The sequence below is a fragment of the Psammomys obesus genome, unplaced genomic scaffold (genome assembly GCF_907164565.1).
Source record: "Psammomys obesus unplaced genomic scaffold, mPsaObe1.curated_primary_1811, whole genome shotgun sequence".
NCBI classification, from domain to species: domain Eukaryota; kingdom Metazoa; phylum Chordata; class Mammalia; order Rodentia; family Muridae; genus Psammomys; species Psammomys obesus.
Window position 1 is genome coordinate 21,911,283 of NW_026585504.1, and position 20,275 is coordinate 21,931,557.

Genomic DNA, 20,275 nt, shown 5'->3' on the forward strand with positions numbered 1-20,275 from the left:
GAAGGAAGGAAGGAAGGAAGGAAGGAAGGAAGGAAGGAAGGAAGGAAGGAAGGAAGGAAGGAAGGAAAGAGGTGCAGAAAACAGCATGCTGTGAAGTAATTACTGTCCCAGAGAAAGCACAAGTTTGTGATTGGGTATGCGGACGCTAGTGACCATATCCAGACTCCCTTGCCAATGTGTGTATTCTCAACTAATACTTGATATTACACAAAAGCCTACTGAACCAACTAAACTTTGAGCCACTTACAAAATGAAGTATCTTTCTACAATTATGTAAACTAAACTTAATATGCATGTTTATCAACAAAAATAATATTTATAATAAGCCACGCATAAGAGAAGAACAAAGGAAGGGCTTCCCTTCACCTTCTGAAGATTCACTGCAATGAACCACTAACATGTGCGTAAAATGGGAACAGACACACACAGGAGGAACTCAGAGGAAGTCATGTGGTTTAGCAATGAAGATTCCTGTGTCCCATGGGGAAGAGAGAAAATGGAAAATGCAAAGTCCTTAGGCTCATAGAACAAAGGATGGAAAATGAGTCTTTCCTACAGGAGAACTTTCCCCCTGAATATTGACCAGGAATGAAATTTAAAAAAAAATTTTAAAGGTGGTGTTTAGCAAAAGCCTGCCTGGGTGCATCACAGACATCAGCTTTTCTTTTTCTTCCTACCACATGAGCTTAGTTAAGTGAAAACTCAGCAGAGACCAGAGCTGCATCCCAAGCCCAGCAGCCTCATACAGGACAAGGCCCCTTCCCAGGACACCCTGGCCCAGAATCTTAAGGTGAACTCACTTTAGGAAAGTTAATATAAGACTGAAACTGGAACATGACAGCGAGAAGCATTTCTTCTTTGGAGCTATCCAAAAGCCTCTTCTAGCACCTGCCAATTTCTAAGTAATCCTTTAATTTAAAAAGAATGAAAGCACTGTCCCCATTTTTTTTTCTTTGTGTGACAGTCCCTGGGTATGAGAGACAAGTCTCCAAGTATCAGGAAGAAAGTAAAGAATTTTAAATAACAATCAACCCCCTGCCCCCCCAACACACACACACACACACACACACACACACAATTAAAATATATCCACGTCTAGTTCTACAGTGACTTTTTTTTTTTTTAACTCTCATGTGAACTTTCCATTTTATCCAGAGTCCTATTCCACGTAAATAGATTCAAGTTGAGTTCCTGGGAAGTTTTCCAGCGAGTTAGATTGCTTTTAAATTGGACATGCATTAAATGAAGCTTTGTCTAACCAAAGAGAGCGAGTAACTGATATGGCATCTGTATGTTCAGTTCTGCACAAGGTTCCTTTATCTGGGAAGCATTAGCCAGAGACAAACAGAACATCAGATTACAGTTCTGGAGAATCCTATGCGCCCCTTCTGGCACGGCTGCCAGCTCATACAAACATTATATGTGCATCAGCCACCTGCTTCCAGAAGAATTTGTAATCTACCTGCTCTCATTTCACTCCCCAAAGGCACTCCCCCTTGACACGTGTGCCCCCTTTCATTCATTCCACTGCAGTCACCTTTTGATCCCTAAGAGGTTCACTGGCAGGAAACGTGCAAAGTGGTGTGTTTTAAGGCCAAGAGCAAAACCAGAAGAAGCCTTCTGCATTATAATGTATACTGAAACCAAACCCCGGACTCTTAGAGCTCTCTGAACTTGAACTAAAAGCCATGGCAGGAAGGGCTTCATTCCTGGGTGCCAGGCTCCTTTCACATTACCTGCTTCAGTGTACTTCAGTCCCACTTTTTCTTCTGCGTCCTTTGTCTTTGGGGGTGGCCAGACAGCCTGGAGTCTGCCTGGAGTCCTGTCATCCTGCTCCGTGGGGCTCTGGTCAGGCTGTGCAAAAAACAGGCAAAGAATAAGTTAAGGGAAGTGTGTCCAGCGCCAACTGATTCTTGAAATCACGCATCCTAACACTAATCCTAATATCGATTTTAATGGCCAGTTGCACGTTTGCTCCTATTACTTGTTAAGTGAGCCGTCTTAGTACAAGATGAGCCTTTTTCCAGAAGGGTAAAGGAGCAGTTGGGATAAAAGCTAAAGTTAAAAAAAAACAAAAACAAACAAACAAAAAAAACCTCAAAGCTACGTAACATGCAACCCTTTATGTATTATCTTCATTGTCCAGCTGTTTTGAAGGGCACATGTAAACTTTGAACTGCACAAGCAAAAACAAATGTATTATCATCTGGCACATTCATCGGGATACTTAGAAATATACTCCAACTCTGCACTCCTTACAAGAAGGGCTAAGTTTGTGTTTTCCATGCGCATTAGCAATAACTGAAGATATACTTTCCCTAAGCTTTCCACACTAACTTTAATTCTTTCCTATTACAAAAATAAAAGAGACCGACTCCATGCTCATTTTTTAAAAAAGAAGTTGAATTTTGCAACTAGAATGAATGGTGGTTACATTTAACTACAACCTATGATAATTTTTTCTATAGACTTTAATTTTTAATAACTTAATTAAATATACAGGCAGACATGATAATCCTGGTATGTGACAAGAAATTCTATCCACTGTTCCCCCTGAACGTTCAATGCTAGACACTCCTTGGTCATTATAAATTAACTTTGAATCTCTTTGAATAATTACATCTTTTATTAGCTAGATTCTCTTGTGCTCTTGTGCTGATTTCATATATTCTTTCCATAAGGGTTAGAGCTAGATCCCTCTGTTTTGTATATGGGGAGACAAGCTCAGAAACTATCAAGGCCACCCTGACATAAACGGCAAATTCAGTATTAAAAACCCCTTCTCATTCTATATTCAATACTCAACCATGAAGCCATATAAACAACACAGAACACATTTCAGTTACACCATAAACACATGTTTTGCTAAATGGCGTACTTCTAAAGGAGAACCTATTATTCACAGGAATCTAACAGAGTGGTGAAAAAATCCTTATAAATCTGGGCTGTGCTTGCACATCACATCGCCTTCCCCATGTAGCTAATGCTTTATGAGCACTTTGACCACGGATGCTTAAACGCAGGATGCACAGTGTCCGTTCCTTCCATACATCCATAACACAGATCACGGTTAATTACACTCACGAAAAACAAAGAGAAACACTTCTGTCCAAGTTAGTACTCTCTTGCAAGACAGATTTAATAGCATTATTATCTTTTTTTTTTTTAACCTAAGAGTATAATAATAATGACAGGCAACTAAGATTCATTTTAACAGATGACCAAGAAAGAAAAAAAAATTAGCATTTTATGGCAAAATGCAGAACCCAATTCTACATACACTTTTGGGATCAGAGGGGCTGTCTGCCGGCCTTGACTTGGACCTTTCGAACACAGCACGGAGTGACTCCTTCTCATGCCTCATCTTTCGCTTCAGGGCTTCCAGTTCAGAGGTGTCGGCTGTGGTCCCCTTTTTGGGGGGACGGATGAATAAGGCCTTAAAGGCCTCTAGGGCCGTCTCTGGTGGCTTTGCCTTTACCTGGCCACCCTGGACTTGGGCATCTCCAGAACTCTTGTGGCTCTCCTGGTCGGGACTACAGCCCATCTCGCTTGCCCCATGGAACTCGGGGTCTGCTTCCTTCAGTTCTGTTCTTGGCATGTCAATGTTGAGCAGCTGAGATAGCTGCTCCAGAAGAGTGGGAGTGGCCTTCAGATCAGTTGCTCTACCCTGGCTCTTCGCTGTCTGCGGGCCTCCCTGCACCAGAGACTTCTGAACAGGCTGGGTCAACTTGAGCAAAGCCAGGTCCCCATCCTTGGGTTTGATTTCAGTGATGGTCTCCCCTGCCTCTGCGGTAGCCCCCTTCTTCAGCACACGGAGCCCACTAAAGAAAGCTGGAAGCTGGAAGACTTTTTCTCCGGGAGCTTCTTTTTTAGAAACAGTGTTCTCAATGACACCATCAGTCTGATCTGTTGGGGTGGGTGGGATTTGGGACCTTTCTTCTACAGCCTGGTCCTGCCGGGGGCTGTCCTCTGCCAGATGGCTACTCTCACCAGCAGGTTCCAGTTTGCTGCTTGTCTCAGGTAAAGTCCTCTGAGACTCTTCAGCACAGAGTTCTGCATCATCAGTTTCCTCAGTGTCGATATTTTCTCTCGATTCGCCTGGTTTTTCTTTGGGCTCTTGAGAAGGTTCACAAGAAACGACAGGGGTGGACTCCTGGGTATCAAGGCCGCTTCCTTCTTCTGCCTCCTGGCCTCCATCTTCAGAATCAGAATCACTGGTGGTGTGAACCAGGGTTCCACGGACCCAAATTACTTCCTCACTGTCCGCACTCACAGTGGCAGGCGAAAGCAGCTCATGACCAGGGGAAGAGGTGTTTGAGCTGGCTTTCCCCAGACTTCCTTCCGATCCTGTCTCCGCCCTTGCTGCCTTCCCATCATTTTTAAGATCAGGTGGAACTGGAGCCTCTGCCTGTGGCTGATGTGAGCCTTCGCTGGGATCACCTTGCTCAGAAGCGGGATCCACCTGTAAACTTCGAAATGCCTTCAGCACAGCATCTTCCTCTTCAGGATCCAAGGAGTCCAATTTACTTGTAAATCCAAACAGGGATTTCATAGAGAATTTACTCAGGATCGACTGAGCCATCTCAAGTCCGGCTTCGGGTTTGTCTGGTTCCAGCACATCTCTGCTGTTGAGAGAGTTACCAACCTCCTCCATGTCCCCGAAGTGCCCTTGACAGAAGTTCTGCCTTGTTAGTTACCTGCCCTGCTCTCTCAGTTTATCCGCTCCATCTGCTCTTGACTTACAGGACAGGGAGTGACAGGACCGGGGAGGGAGCCAGGCTTTCAGCAGCTCAGAGAACACACTTGGTCTCTTTCAGGTCACAGCGCTCTCTCTCCCTCTCTCCCTTCCGGTTTGCTCGATGCCGGCGTGCCCAGGGCAACTTGTTAAGTCTGGGCAGCTCTGTGCCCCAAAGCAGCTGGGGCTGCACACCTTTACTACAATGGGCAGGCAGGCTGCTCTTCTGGACTTCCGTATTTACTCCCTGGGACAAAAGGCTTCTTGTGGCAGGCAAAGTCAGCCTGTCCCGTAATCCCAGCCCAGGACTTCAGGAGGAGCTCCGCCCCAGAGCCTGGTGGCATTCAACTTCCTCATTGGTGAGCAAGTTGAGGTTCCTAAAAGTGCTGAGCCGGCAAGCTGGTCCTGACAGCCCTGAACCGCCCCCCCACCCCCACCCCGGTGCAGCCCAAGAGATTCCAAAGTGAATCAGCAAAAAATGACCGAAGAACTTCTGAAATTAGGTCCCCTTTCCATCCGGGTCCTAATCAGAGGCCAGACCCCAAACCAAGCAATTTACCCACATCTACAGCCTCTTACAAACCCCTAATCAAAGACAGGAAGTAAAGAAAAACAGATCCTCTCAGTGTGCGCACAGCTCTCAGAGCAGTTAATTTACTACCCTTGGAATGTCTTTTGTTTTTAAAGGCTTTCCTTCAGCTAGCCGGCAGGTTTCACCTGGAATGCAGATTTTCTCTGACTGCTGGGAAGGAAAACCAACCGGACTGGTTCAGATTACTACTGTTTTAGCTCTGCCCTGCCTGGGTGTTCTACAAACAGGTACTTAGACAAGCACGCCCACCACACCCAGCCTCCACCTACCTACCATAGGGCAGCAGAGTAAACAGCCCCAGCCCCGTGGGGGTGATTACTGTCTAGAGTTGTGGACCAACCTTGGGTTTCTGTCTGTCCGCAGCAGTCTCTCTCAGTGAATTACGAATCCTGGTGGCAGAAGGGACTCCTCTGCTTTGGTGTTGGGACCAATTAAATGGACCTGGCATGGCAGGACAGCAGCACACAGCCTGACTTCTTGGAGAGTCATTCACCAAAGATCCCCCCCAGGATCTATAGTTCTCTAAAGGTCTAAAATATGTATCAGTTTGGTCTCCACTGCCCATTTTGCGCAAAATAGCAAAAACAAAGAAACCCAGCACGGATTAGATAAAACATCATCCTGAATATATGCTGCAGACCTGGAATTCTGAAATCTGAGGCTATGGGGTAGGGGAATCACAGATGCCAAGTTACCTCTGGGATAGCTTCCTGTCAAACCCAAAGGTCTGGGGAATTCTTGTTGCAATAATGCATTTTTAACAATGTTTGGCTGAAAAAGAAAGAAAGAAAGAAAGAAAGAAAGAAAGAAAGAAAGAAAGAAAGGAGAGAAAAAAGAAAGAAAGATGCAAATATAGGGGTGTACGTTGCATCAAACCTTATAGGTAATTACAAACCCTAATTGGTTCCAACACTGACATTTTGGGAATACTAACTGATGTCACCTTAAATGGCATGGTGTTAGGAACGTAGCTGAGGCAGGATGTGTGCCTACTGTGCACAAGCTTTTGGGCTCTGTCTCCAGCACAGCAAAACAACAAAATTAAACAAAACAAAGTAAACATCAGGGAAGAAGAAGAGGTGGGGAGAGGAGAAAGATATGCTGGTACCATTTACATCTCTGATAAGGCTTCCGGTCTAGAGGAAATGCCCAGTGATAAAAATCTGTCTTTTCTGAGAATGTGGAAAGAAGGGATCATCACTCCAGTTTCAAGAGCTGCACACACAGAACTCAGAACGGAGGCAGGGCAGGGGAGCACGGGGACAACACAGCTTGGCTTACTTGGTGTTTTCTTTTTCTCTAAGGATGTTATTTGCTCTGCTATAACTTCAGACTGGTTCCCAGAGTGAGTTTTCAGGCACTTCAACAGGCCTGGGTAAAAATATAAGCTGGAAGGGCTTGTCAGTCTCTCTAGAAGTGTACAGAGTCTATTCATGGTTCAGATTATTGGGTTGACACCCCTCTGCTCTAGACAGTAAAGCTTTGCTAGACTTATTCACTAGACTCATTTACTAGACTTATTTCTAATTATGAAATCAAAGTCAAGAGAAGGCAACTGAGTAGACTTCACAGAGTGGTGAATAGGAATGAATACAGTAATACCTAGAATGGAGCATTTACTATGTGTCCACAGATTGTATTAAATGCTTTGAATATACTAACTCATTAGATACAAATGGCCACTAAAGGTTGGAACTTATTCTGTTTCTCCTGCTAGAAAACTGAGACAAAAATATTAATGTTTACAGGGTCAATAAACAAAGTATTTGACTCCAGGATGCATTCTTAACCACCTTCTAGGACACTACACATGGTGGAGTCTTAAAAGACAAAGGTGGTACAGTCTTATTAGGATCGGAGGTATACTTTCTCCTTTGGAATGACACAGAGACGGACTTCACAAAAACTTATTGACAGAGAATGACTATGCTTTTCCATTGTGGGGAACTTTAAGACAAAATATTTAAGTAGTTATTTAACTGTAATTCAAATCACTTAGGACAAATTATTACAGAAAAACTAGAAATGAAAATGAGAGCTTCTAAGAGAGAAAAAAAGCCACTGAATTTTTTTTTATCGAGAAGCTCTGTAGGGTATGGCAGAAACTGGGCAGAGGATGAGGTCATCTCTACTGAGATTAGTTAATTTTCTGGGTTTTCAAGAGCTAAGACAATGGTAGGCCTAGACTCATTATGCCTGTCCCAAAGGCCCAACCAGGGAGATGATCACCTATTGTTCATGGGTTATCCACCCAGTCAGGGCAAGATGAAGCCTTCCTCTGCCCATTCCTGACTCAGCTTTGACATTGGCTGCAAGCTGTTAGTCACTTGGCCACTATTACTACCTCCAGATTTTGCAAATGTTTCATCGTTGTCAATTTTCTTTGTCCTCTTATTCACTTGACCAGCTTGGGGTTTTACTGTGGCAGAGAGTTAACTCCATCCCAGCCAGTAAGGTGTAGCTGCAGTCTTTCTTGGTTGCCTCATGTTTACCTCCTTATCTACAGGGTGCTCTGAGGTGGTTGGTACCCTAGTTAGAAGCTACCCTTCTGTAGTCTGTCATAATCATCTACATTAGGAGCAAGAATTCATGAAAGGACAAGAGTGCTTTGTATTCACTCTTCAAGAGCTTCAGCCTGCTGTCAGTGGCCCAGAGCTCTGTCCTTTCTCTTCTTCTTTCCTGGCTACCCTGGTTATCTCACACCTAACTTCTAGGTCTCTTTTTATTCATCTATTTTAGTTGCCATGTTAACCTTTAATTTTCCTTTTATCTCCAGTCCCTGTTCCTACCATTACTTATATCAGCAACTTGCACTATCGATGATGGGTCTCTTTCCATTACAATGTACAGAAAGCTATCTATCTCCTGTGTCACTCTGAATGAAAATAAAATAATGGGAGTATCGCTTAGTTCACAAAATGAAATCTAATGCAATATTTGGAAAGCAGAAAAAAATTATGACGTCTAATATTGTGAAGTTTCATCTAAAAGGATTATGGAAGGATATGTGTAAATCTGAGCTGACTTTGGGCCTTGAAGAATGACAAGTCAAACATCTTGACCTCATTTTAAAGATGAAGACATCTCAAGTCAAGAGAAGTTAAACAGCCGCTATCAGCCGACACCTCACAAATGGCAAATCTAGAAGGGAAATGAGATTCCCTACCTCCCTCTTGCCCTGCAGCACATTGTCCAGTGGCCAGGAGATCTTACCCCCATCCCCCCGTCACTTCCCACATCTTCTAGCACCTTACTTCTAATTAATTTAGAGTAATGTCAACTAAACCTGAAAGTCTACAGTAATGTAAATTAAGACTAAGACCTCCCTGGGCTTTTCCTATGCTTGAAACATCTGTGCCTTCTACCCCCAACTAACTTATACCAGCACCAAATAATAGCTATCAACTATTTCTGCTAATCAGTTGAACAAAAAACAGGCCAAATAGCCAGGCAATGATGGTCCAAGTCTTTAATTCCAGCACTCGAGAGGCAGAGGCAAGCACATCTCTGAATTGGAGGCTAGCCTGGTCTACAGAGCAAGCAGCAAAGCCAAGGCTACACAGAGAAATCCTGTCTCAAAAAACAAAACGTAAAACAACAAAGTTACATATGTACTGTGTAAGGATGAGTCCCAGTGATTAAAGCCTTTTCCTGTTGAGCAGTATAAAATAGTTATAAGACTGGTGCCACCATGGAAATGGGTTAAATATTGACAGCAATGTAAAAAGAAATTAAACGGATAATGACGAGGTTGGCCTTGCTGTGGAGCTTGAAGAGAGCAGATGGTGCATGATCTTTCTATGAACAAGGGCTGTGTGCAGTTAAACATGGTTCTGGTTCTTAGACTATTTCCAAGCTCAGCACCTATAAGCTTGGTCCTGGACAAATGACATAGGCTCCCTGTACTGTGGCTTTGTCACCTGGTAACTGATTTAACAACAGTACCTATGCCATGGTGACTGTGAGGATCACACAAACAACTGCATGTGTTTGCTATTCCCCTCTACGCCTGGTCATAGTATTTCATGAGCACTGCATGCTTTCATGGGAAAAAAACAAAAACAAACAAACAAAAAACCTTTCTTAGTGATGTCAAACCATATCTAACAGACTTGTTTGTTTTGTGTTTTGGGCAGTAGGAAAGAAACAGTTACTGATTAATTGACAGTGCAAGCAACGAGTTGCTCTCTTCTGAGAACTCATGATCCATTTGGAAAGAGGGACTAATGGTTTCCCAAGTCACTGTCTCATTTATCCTCTAAGTGAATTGGACTCCAAAGTCAATTCTTTCAAGGGATTCCTTTGAGTGTTTCAGGGCCAGTGCTTTCAGGGTTGGATTTTCCATCTCTTTCACCTTTGGAGAGTGAATAGCTAAAAGGTTTTCTCAGGTGATTCTGCAGAAGGTCATAGGTTCACTCTATTCTTTGTTATATTTCCTGGTCCAAGATGACTTTCAAATCAATTCAGCCATTTCTGGGGTGGGAGGATCTGTGGATTTGGAGTGTCCTCACTCGTCCCTCAAATGTCTGCTAACACATATGGATACCCTGGAAGGGCAGTCACACATCTGTGATTCCCCATCTTCACTGTCATGCCATGACAGCTCTGATTTTTTTTTTCTGTCGTTAAGTCAGTTCATCAGACTTCAAAGGTGCTGCTCCATAATTATTTACTCTTAAAGATGTGAAAAGTAAGATCAAGTTGGACATTACAAGGCTGGTGATTCTTACTATCAAATATTTCTAAGACTGGATTCCTCTAGCCAGTGTCAAAGATTATCTGAAGAGGGGACTACTATTAACAACAAATAAAATGGAAAAAAAAAATCTGTCTAAACTTGTGTGTCTGATAAGAGGTACAGAATTTTGTGGGCCACCTTTCTGAAGGATCTTGGGGTTTTCCAAAGCAAGCAGAAAAACTCAGTTGTGCCCCTGGGATAACTATGATAGCAGGCATAGAGTCTGTGGAGAAACCATTTCAAAGTTGTTTCTGGCAAAAGTTACGAATAGAGTCTGAAATCTAATAAACTACTTTTGCCTAAAGCTGCTTGCTTCTCCTCTTTCCCAACAGCAACACCATATATCTCTTTGCTGCTATGAATAGGTATCTGTTTATTTCCTTCCTTATATTCTAATATTATTTACTTAGCATATACTATTATGGACCATATTAGGACATTTTCATACATGTACATCACCATTCTTTGTTCATATTTTTCTCCTTCAACTCATGGTCTTCTCCTGCTCCCCAGGAGAGCTTCCCAACACCTCCTGATTTATATGACACTGATATAAAGCTAGATTTAATATTTTTAAAAAGTCTAGATTCTGTATATGAGAGACAAACTTATAATACTTGTCTTGCCATTTATTTTCATCATTACCTAGTTGTCTTGAGAATTAGTTCAATTCCCAAACTCTAACTCTCCAAATCCTGTTATATATATATATATATATATATATATATATATATATATATATATATTTTTTTTTTTTTTTAAATTAAAGGAAGAAATAGAAAAAGCTAGGGAGGATGGCTATGCTAGCTATAGAGGCATGTACCTATAGTCCCAGTACTTGAGAGGCAAAGCCAATAGAAAGGCAGTTTGAGAGCATCTTGGGCTACACAGTGAGTTCTAGGCCATCCCGGGCTGCATCTTGAGTTTCTGTCTCAAATAATAAACCAAGAACTGAGGAGATAGCTCAGTGGTAGGATGCTTGTTTACCATGTCAAGACTTTAGGTTCAATCCCTGGCGTCACAAAAAGGGGAGGGTGGGAGGAAGAGAGGTAAGGAGGAAAAGACAGATAGATGAGAAAAGCATGCACAAAGGCAGAGGGTGGAGACAACCAATGTTTCCGGATGCCACTGGCATCCACAGTGAGCATTATGTATCATAGGTTCCTTACATGTTGCTTATTATGTCTAAATTTACTCCACAATGCTATGAGCAAGGCATCATTAGTCTCCCTGTTCTTAGACTAGCTCTGTTCAATGCAAGTGTGCACAATAAAGAAATTTTTCTACCTCTTGTCCTCTGAAACAGTCAGCAATAGCTCCACTCCAGTGTTCTCTATGCACTGAAAACATGGCCAGCAACTAACAACTGAAGTTTTTAATGAGACTTCATTTAAGTAGCTCCATGTGCTAAGCAGCCATTCTATTAAGCATGGCTATAAATGTTACAGGGCATTTCAGAGAAATTGGGTCAAGTCTGAGAGTAGTTACCCAAGGAATGGCAGAGCCAGGTTTTGTACTAGAACTATCTAATTATAAGTGTTTCCTATTTTGAACTGTGTTTTTTAAGCTATAGTGTTAACAGTTTTTCTTTTCACACTGAAACACTGAAAGGGAGGTAGAAGAGATCTGCCTTTAAGAGACTGAAAAAAAATACAACATTTGCTTTTATTCCTTTAGTTTAGTAATTCGATGCTGTTCTGTTTCCTTACTGTGTTGGTTACTGTTTTGTTTCCTTGATATAACTAGAGTCATCTGAGAAGAGGTACCTTGTGGTGGTTTGAATAAGAATGGCCCTCATGGGCTCACAAATTCATTGGTCACCAGAGAGTGGTACTGTATAAAGGAATTAAGACATATGGCCCTTAATTGGAGTAAGGATGGCCTTGTTGGAGGAAGTGTGTCACTGGGAGTGGTCCTTGGGGTTTCAGAAGCCCCCCGGCCATGCCCAGTGGCTCCTTTCTCTTTCTGCTGTCTATGGATCCACATGTAGAGTTCTCAGCTCCTTCTCCAGAACTGTCTGCCTACAGGCTGCCATGCTTCTCTCCATGCTGACAATGGATTAAATCTCTCAAATTGTAAGCAAGCCCCAATTAAGTGTTTTTCTTTGAAAGAGTTGGCATGGTCATGATATCTCTTCACAGCAATAGTAACCCTAACTAAGACAAACCTCAACTGAAAAAAAAAAAAAAACCCAAAAACCCTGCCCCCTTCAGATGCCCTGTATCAAGCCTGTGGGGCAAGTCCTTGATTAATGATTGATATGGAAGGACCCCATCCAGTGTGGATTCCATTACCCTTGGGCAGGTGGTAATAAGGCAAGTGGTAATAAAGCAGGTGGAGGAAGCATGTAAGAAGCATCCGTCCATGGCCTCTACTTGAGTTTCTGCCCCCACTTCCTTCTGTGATTAGGATGTGAAAGCCAAAATATAAACTGCTTTCACCCCAAGCTGCTTCTGGTCATGGCATTTTTATCAGGGCTATAGAAAGGAAATCAAGACACTTCACAACCTAGATCTTTTAGTAACTAAACAACAAATGTCCAGCTGAATGGAAGGACTCTAGCAGCCCAGGCTAATGCCAGGCTTCACTATCATTTATAGATGCTAAACTCCCAACAATTACTAAATGTTCCAGCTGCCATCCTTACATGCAATTGAGAGTCAGCACAATCATAGCAAACTCACAATCTAAGGGTAACAGAAGTTATGTTCAAATTTGAAAGCAGAACAGTGCTGGTTCAGTGAATAACATTGATGAAACACTGCCTGGAAATATAGTCTTCCCTGTCCCTAGATTTCGTAATGACTTGAATCTGAAATGCCCCACCCAAAGCTCAAAGCTCATGAGTTGAAGCCTTGATCCCTTATGAAGCAGTGCTCAGAAGGATTTAGGCAGATGATTGGATCAAGGGGGTTCTAACTTCATTAGTGAATTAATCTATTCAAAGATCCATAGCTTGATGGGCTATGGAGCAGTGCTGAAAACTAAAAAAGAGTTGGGGGCTGGTTGGAGAAAGTAGATCACTAGGGGTTTGCCTCAGGGTATTTTGTACCTGTACTGGCTGATTTTATATCAATTTGACACAAGCTAGAATCAGCAAAGAGGAGAGAGCCTCAGTTGAGAATTGTCCCCACAAGATCCGGCTGTAGGCAAGCTGTAGGAAATTTTCTTAATCAGTGACTGAGGTGGGAGGGCACAGCCCACTGTGGGTGATACCATCCCTAGGCTGGTGGCCCTGGGGTCTATAAGAAAGCAGGCTGAGCAACCCTTGAGGAGCAAGCCTTTAAGTAACACCCCTCCATGGCTTCTGCATCAGCTCTGCATTCAGTTCCCTGCCCTCCTTGAGTTCCTGCCCTACTGCTTTTGATATGGAACTGTGAATGAAATAAACCCTTTCCTCCCCAAGTTGCTTTAGCTCATGCTGTTTCATCAAAACAATGGCAGCCCTGACTAAGACACTGTGCCTTCAGCTTTCATGCCTGTATTTCTACCTCCCTCTATGCCTCCTGACTAATGCTGGGAGTTGAGCAGCCTAATTTGACCATGAATCCCTGACATAACAGTCCACCTTATCACACACCTAAAGCAAGGGGGCCAGCTGATCACAGACTGGCGTTTCTGGAACCATAGCAGGGAAATAAGCTCAACTTCGTGTCAGATATCTTAATGGAAAGCTGATTAACACGGTATCTAAATCTTGGTCCCACTTCCCCCAGCCAAGAAGGACCTCCGGTGTGCTTGTCGTTACTAAAAGGGTACACACACATTTTCTAAATAGGGGTATATTTTGAGTGGAAGTCTGTTGGCATACCTTTTTAACTCTATTTTGTGTTGGTTTCTTAATGCCTCTTCCTTCCTTCTCCATTCCAATCCCTTCTAACACCAGGTAGGAGAGAAAGGTTAGTCGAGAATGGGCATAGTTCTCATTAGCTACTTCCTGCTGGTTAGGGTCCTTGGGTTCCTTGGAGCAAGTCCACTCTTTGTTTCAGGATATCTCAACTTCTCATCAAACTGCATCAACAGCAACCAGGAGCAGCGGAGGGGGAATGTGTGCATCAACAGCCTTTTTCCTATTGTGTGCCCCCCTTCTCTCTCCAGAGTCCTCAGAATTAAACTATCTGCAGCTGGGAAAGAGCCCACACAAGGCAAATAGTTTACTGCTGTGGACAGTCTGAATCAGCCCTATGTCCCACACCTGGGATTAGAACAAAAACATGTTTACATAACTGAGGTTTTTGGTTTAAAAAATATATATTATTTTTTTAAAAAAAAATTATTTACTTTATATCCCAACTGTAGCCCTCTCCCTTGTCTCTTCCTGGTCCCACCTTCCCTCCCTCTTCTCCCAATCCCCCTCCCCTAGTCCACAGAAAGGTGGAATCCTCCTCCCCTACCATCTGATCCTAGCCCTTTCAAATCTCATCAGGACCACCTGGATCCTCCTCCTCTGTCACCTTGCAAGGCCTCTCCTCCAGGGGAAAATGATCAAAAAGGAGGCAACTGAGTTGATTCCAGAGAATACCCCTCCTCCCCTTACTAGGATACCTACATGGAGACTGCACTGTCTGTGGGCAACAACTGAGCAGATGGTCTAGGTCCTCTCCATGCATGGTCCTTCCTTGGGGCATCAGTTTCTGCAGCACCCACCCCCCAGATTTGTTAGCTTTGTTGTTCTCTTTGTGGAGTTCCTGTTCATTCCAGGTCCTTCTTTCCCCTGACTCTTCCATAAGACTCTCTGTGCTCTGCCCAGAGTTTAGCTGTGAGTCTAGGCATATGCTTTGATTCCTGCTGGGTAGAGCCTTACAGAGGATATCTATGGTAGGCTCCTGTCCTGCTTCCTCTCTTCAATCACTTCTGGTGTCTATTCTATTTGCCCTTCTGAATGAAATTAAGCATCCTCTCTAGGATCTTCCTTGTTATTTAGCTTCTTTAGGTCTGTGGATTTTAGTATGGTTATCCTGTACTGTATGGCTAATATCTGCTTATAAGTGAGTATGTGCCATGCGTCTTTCTGCTTCTGAGTTTCCCCACTCAGGATGATCTCTTCTAGTTCCATCCATTTGCCTGAAAATTTCATGATTTCCTTGTTTTTAATAGCCGGGTAGCATTCCATTGTGTAAGTGAGTGGTATACCTGGGTCTTAAGGTAGCACTATTCCTAATTTTCTGAGAAGGCACCAGATTGCTTTCCAAAGTGGTTGTACAAGTTTGTACTCCCACCAGCAATGAAGGAGGGTTTCCCCTTTTCCCACATCCTTGCCAGCATGTGTTATCACATAAGTTTTTGATCTTAGACATTCTGACTGGTGTAAGATGGAATCTCAGAGTCGTTTTGATTTGCATTTCTGTGATGACTAAGGACGTTGAGAATTTAAGTGTTTCTCCACCATTCGATATTCCTCTGTTGAAATTCTCTTTTAGCTCTGTACCCCATTTTAAAATTGGATTATTTGCTTTGTTGGTGTTTAATTTCTAGTAAACGTGCTGCCGAAGTGAGCACCATAACTGAGTTTTTAAAGACACCAAAACTTTCCACTCCAGAAGTCTCACTTGGAATAACAATATCAAACCTGTAAGGTTCAAGCTGCATTGCTTGAGGGAGAGAGAGGAACCTAAAAGGAAGAGAGGGAATCCAGAACTCAGAGGGTAGGAACTGATGACCTGCATACCCTTAAGAAACTACTCTCATTTTTAAAAATTTATAATGAATGGAAAACTAAGAGATAAGTAAATATGTTTTATTTTTATTACCTATCCATATAGGTACTATGTAAATATATACTTAGATAAATATATCTTGGTGCCTATTTTTAGGAAAACAACTTTCTTTCTATGTAGTGATACCTATCAAATGCCCCAGAACACATGTAGGAAATACAAATTTACCATAAGAAAATAGCCCTAAGTGTTGAGGGGCACAAATAAACACTATTCCAAAATTGAAAACAAATTCGGCATTCAGTGAGGAGGAAATGATGAAACTCGTGCATACCCTTGATATCACACAACCACTTACAGCTTATCTGTTAAGACTTTGAAACAGCATGGGTAAGCCAAAAAGAAAAAAGAATGCCTGCTTAAATAAACAAAAATCCTCACTGAAAACAAGTCATGCACAGGGAAAAAGAAAAGAAAACTTGTTAAAGTTTCCCAGCAGCATTATTGTGCAGAGATGATGGGTTATTTCTGTTCTCCCTCTATGTTTCAAACAGTTTCAAGGACCATGTGTGATTCCTGTAACTATAAAAAGTTAAGCAAAGACATAATTCCATTCATATAGAAGAAAGGTGATAAACTACACGCTTTATCATATTTCCAACAAAACTACAATCATGAAAGGAAAAAGAAACAGCCTTTCCAACTCCCTTTGGGCACTCTTACCCTCCGGGCTGCCTGTGATTTGCTGCCTTGCAGTCCTGTATTCCCTACAGCTTCAAATAACTCTAGCTCGCCAATAGATGTCACTGTTGCACTTGAGCGAGTGAGTCCCAGCTTTGACTTTGCAAAATCAGTCTCTCTTTGCCTCTCTGCCTCTGTCTGCCTCTCTGTCTCTCACGCACGCACTTGTGTGTATATGTGTGAGGTGTGTGTGTGTGTGTGTGTGTGTGTGTGAGAGAGAGAGAGAGAGAGACAGAGACAGAGACAGAGACAGAGACAGAGACAGAGACAGAGGGAGTGTTTTGCTTGGACACATCTGTGGAAGCCAGAATGTTAGATTCTCTGAAGCTGGATGTAGGTTGTGGTGAGCTGCCATGTGGGTACTGGAAAGTAAACTCAGGTCCTCTGCAAAAGCAGCAAGTACTCTTAACCACTGAGACAGCTCTCCAAACCTTCAAACCCCCTTTTATGAAAATGAATGTCAAATGTTTTTCTGAAATGACTATAGTGACTATTATTGTATGGTTATGGAAAAAAAAAAAAAAAAACCAACCAAGTTCTACTCAGTTGTTACTACCCACCTAAAACTAGCAGATCTAACACGCCCCTATGAAAACCCACAATGTTACCTAGATGATCTTAGGCCTGACTCACACTCTCCACGCATGTACTTTCATATCAGAATATAATGAAGCAGAGAACAAGAGGTTTTCAATGGGCATCAAAATAAAGGCAAAATAGAAAAAGCCGCTGGGAACTGTGGGGAAAAGAGGGCAATGAGAAACGGAATGGTTTGGTCAACTTTATCAGGCCATCTAAAACTGGAAGTGGTTAAGCCTGCCCAATGCTTTGTACTGGGGACTCAATGCTTCTGTGTCAGTGGATGTGTGAATGAATGAGAAAGGAGAAGCCTATGTTTTTAAATGGGTCATCCTGTATTTGGCAGGTTTCCCACCAACTTGTTGGGCTGTTATTTGAGCAGCTGGAGAGAAGGGAAGGTTTATAGATGTGCAATGAAGACAGGTGACTTGGGTTTCACTGGAAAACGCAGAGCCTCACTGTCAGCTAGCATATGTTATTCATAAATTTTTAGTACAATGATATTAAGTGACTAGCAGCAAATGGTTTTCTTCCCACAGGGAGGCTTAGGCATCAGAAGTAATGAGACAGAGTACTCTGGAAAGAAACTGTAGACACAGTAACATCCTGGTGCACAGATTTTGACTTCGTCTGCTGCAGCCCATTGATTTATTTTTCAAACAATGATCCACATAGAGAATGCAGCTTTGCAAACTTCACATATACAATTTACATTAACTACATATTAAACGAGCTTCTGCAGACCACAAAGAACCACGGGAAAGTCACAAAGATTTCCACTTACGTTGAGATCCAAGTACAATTCACTTCTACTTGATTTTTCTTTTTCTTCATGGAGCATAAATGGACAGAGTGGTCCGGCTCTGTAACCCAGGACAGAAGCACCTCCATCCTTGTTGGGAAGGTCTTTCGCTGTCTTCTCATTGAAGCTGTCACAGGGAAAGCCTTCAGAGGGGATACCTAAGTGAACACGGGGACTAACATCAGTGACACAGCAGGGAGATGAAATATAATGTAGTCAGCAAGCTTAGGGGTTCTGCAAGGCACTCTCCATGTCTGGCTTTACTTTCCAGTTTATCTTTTTAGGGTTTTCTGTCCTTGTGAAGGTCCTTTCCCAGCTGCTCTTTTGAAGTCTTCAAGCGTATGACCTCACCCCTGAAAAGTTGGTGCACTAGCTCTTTCCTATGCTCCAAAGACCTGCTTGCCAGCCCAGGTTGGGCGGTTTCTGCTTATTCACAATAGAATCAGAGAGAAGCAGGGGAAGAGAGGCACGGGGTTTAGCTCTACCACTCCATGCTGTCACTCAAGCCAAGGCATTAATGTATTTGTTCTTCTGGGGCTGAAGCTGTGCCTTTATTTCCAGAGACAGAATCATCATGCACTGTGCATAATGGTTCGTGTCAGTTTGATGGTGAGGGAATGCCGCATTTGGGACTGACTTTTGTCATCTCCAGAATAGTCAGCTAACTTACTCTGACATATTTTAATATGTCAGGGTGACAGTAGGGCTGTCTTCAAGTTTCAACATAACCTAATATTGGGAAACACCCGAGCTCCCATTTTAGGGGGAGGATGGACTGAAGCACAAAGAAGGTAAGCAACAGCCTCAACTTCCTAAGATCAGTAAAGGAGAAAAGAAAGCAATGGTCGAGGCCAGGCAGCTAGCTGAGCATGAGAGGCTATGTTCTTAGAAACTATGTAAGTGGCCTCTGTCTGACATTCTTGAGATGGCAACACATGTTCTGTGATAAAAAAAAAAATATCACGGTCAGAAAAGCTACATGCTCTAAAAAAGCAACCTCCCTAAACTTACCAAATGGGATCTCCCCAAACTTATTTTGTAATGGGATCAATTTTAAGGGACATCTGTTAAGCCAAACATGTTGTAAACCATTACTGCACTGGAATGCAGTTTGGAAAATAATAGATTAGATCAATGACAGACGAGACTCTCAAGAGGCACTCGCATTCCTGGTCCTCTTTGAATTCCTGGTGAGCAACCTCAGCCAAACCTGGAAGAGCCAGGTAGACCATAAAGACTCAGGCTCGGTGTCTTTTCGTAAGATGGATCACTGGACATGTGATAGGGTGTTTATTATACATAATCCCTGTAAGAGAGGAGCTCTGGCAGCGATCCAGAGCTGGCTGATGGTCTCTGCCATGCTGCGAACCTGACTCACAGATAACCCGAGCTGAGAATCACTTGGCGCACACGGGGCTGTGAGGCAGTATGCTTCTCTTATACAAAAGTAGTATTGGAAGTGGCAGAGAAGCTGAGAACACATAAGGTTCTGATTTCTGTTTGCATACTGAGTTCGGTTCATCGAGTTTTAATCACACTTCCGAGTGGAAGTGGCAGAGTTCACATTGTTTCTACAGTTGTCCTCTGAAGGCTGTTCACAAAGCACTTTCAGCTACTAAGAAAAATGAGAGTCCAAGACATCAGGAGTCTGTTATTATTTCTGCAAATGTAAGGTGTCTGGAAAGTGAACTCAGCTAGTTTCTTCATAAGGACAAAGTGTCTTGAGGTAAGTAAGTCTCTGTCTGCTTGAGGTCCTAATAACCCCTGTCTACAGAAGATATAGCCAGCTGCTCATGTGAGCTTTGACTTAGGGAATCATGTACCATTCTCAAGGAGCAGGGGTCGGGGGGGGGGTGGGAAAGCTAATGACTAAAAGAAACTCAAAGCACCTCCACAGACAACCTTGAAAGGAAAGCATCACTATGAAGACCTGAAGCTCCTGCAGCTCTTGTGGCTGTGGGATGGCTCGTCTGTGTCCTACAGGCATGTCCTGGGCATTTCTGTCCCTGTTAAGCAAGGAGGAAACTCACCCTTGTAAACCTATGCAATGCTCGCACCACTCCATCTCATTTCCCGAGTCCATAATTACACACTAGTCCCTCACCTAGATCCCTATACTTGTCTCATTTTGGCTATGGAGTGAGTTCTGGCTTTGGAGGAAGGTTACATAGATTAATATAGCCATATGACACATAATATATATCACGAAATACATTATACAAGCACCCCAGGTAAGACATTCATTTTATCAAAGGCATATTGTCTGGTGAGGCTAAGTTTATTGTCACAGTATGAACAGTGATATGAAAGAGTAGTGAATTCACACAATAGCAAAGACTTTGTGTTCCCAGAAAAACCACACATGTATATATGTGCATGTGTTCATGCATGCACACTCACATACATGTAGTGTCTAGCCAACACCGCATTC

The 20,275-nt window shown here is 42.8% G+C and overlaps 1 protein-coding gene across 4 annotated transcripts in view; it reads right to left on the minus strand.

Annotated features, from left to right (window-relative positions):
* The window catches only part of Fmn1 (formin 1), a 343,149-nt gene that overhangs the window by 252,421 nt on the left and 70,453 nt on the right, over window positions 1-20,275 (minus strand). The window contains exons 2-3 of one of the 4 annotated variants that reach the window (XM_055599026.1): window positions 17,827-18,002; window positions 1,737-1,854 (exon numbers count right to left, since the gene is read on the minus strand). The exons of 1 other annotated variant lie outside the window; for it this stretch is intronic. In XM_055599026.1, the coding sequence (XP_055455001.1) occupies window positions 1,737-1,854; window positions 17,827-18,002 (294 nt within the window). Of the gene's footprint in view, window positions 1-1,736; window positions 1,855-3,280; window positions 4,988-17,826; window positions 18,003-20,275 lie in introns of those variants that run through there. 2 more of the 4 variants (XM_055599041.1, XM_055599033.1) reach the window with 2 other exon arrangements.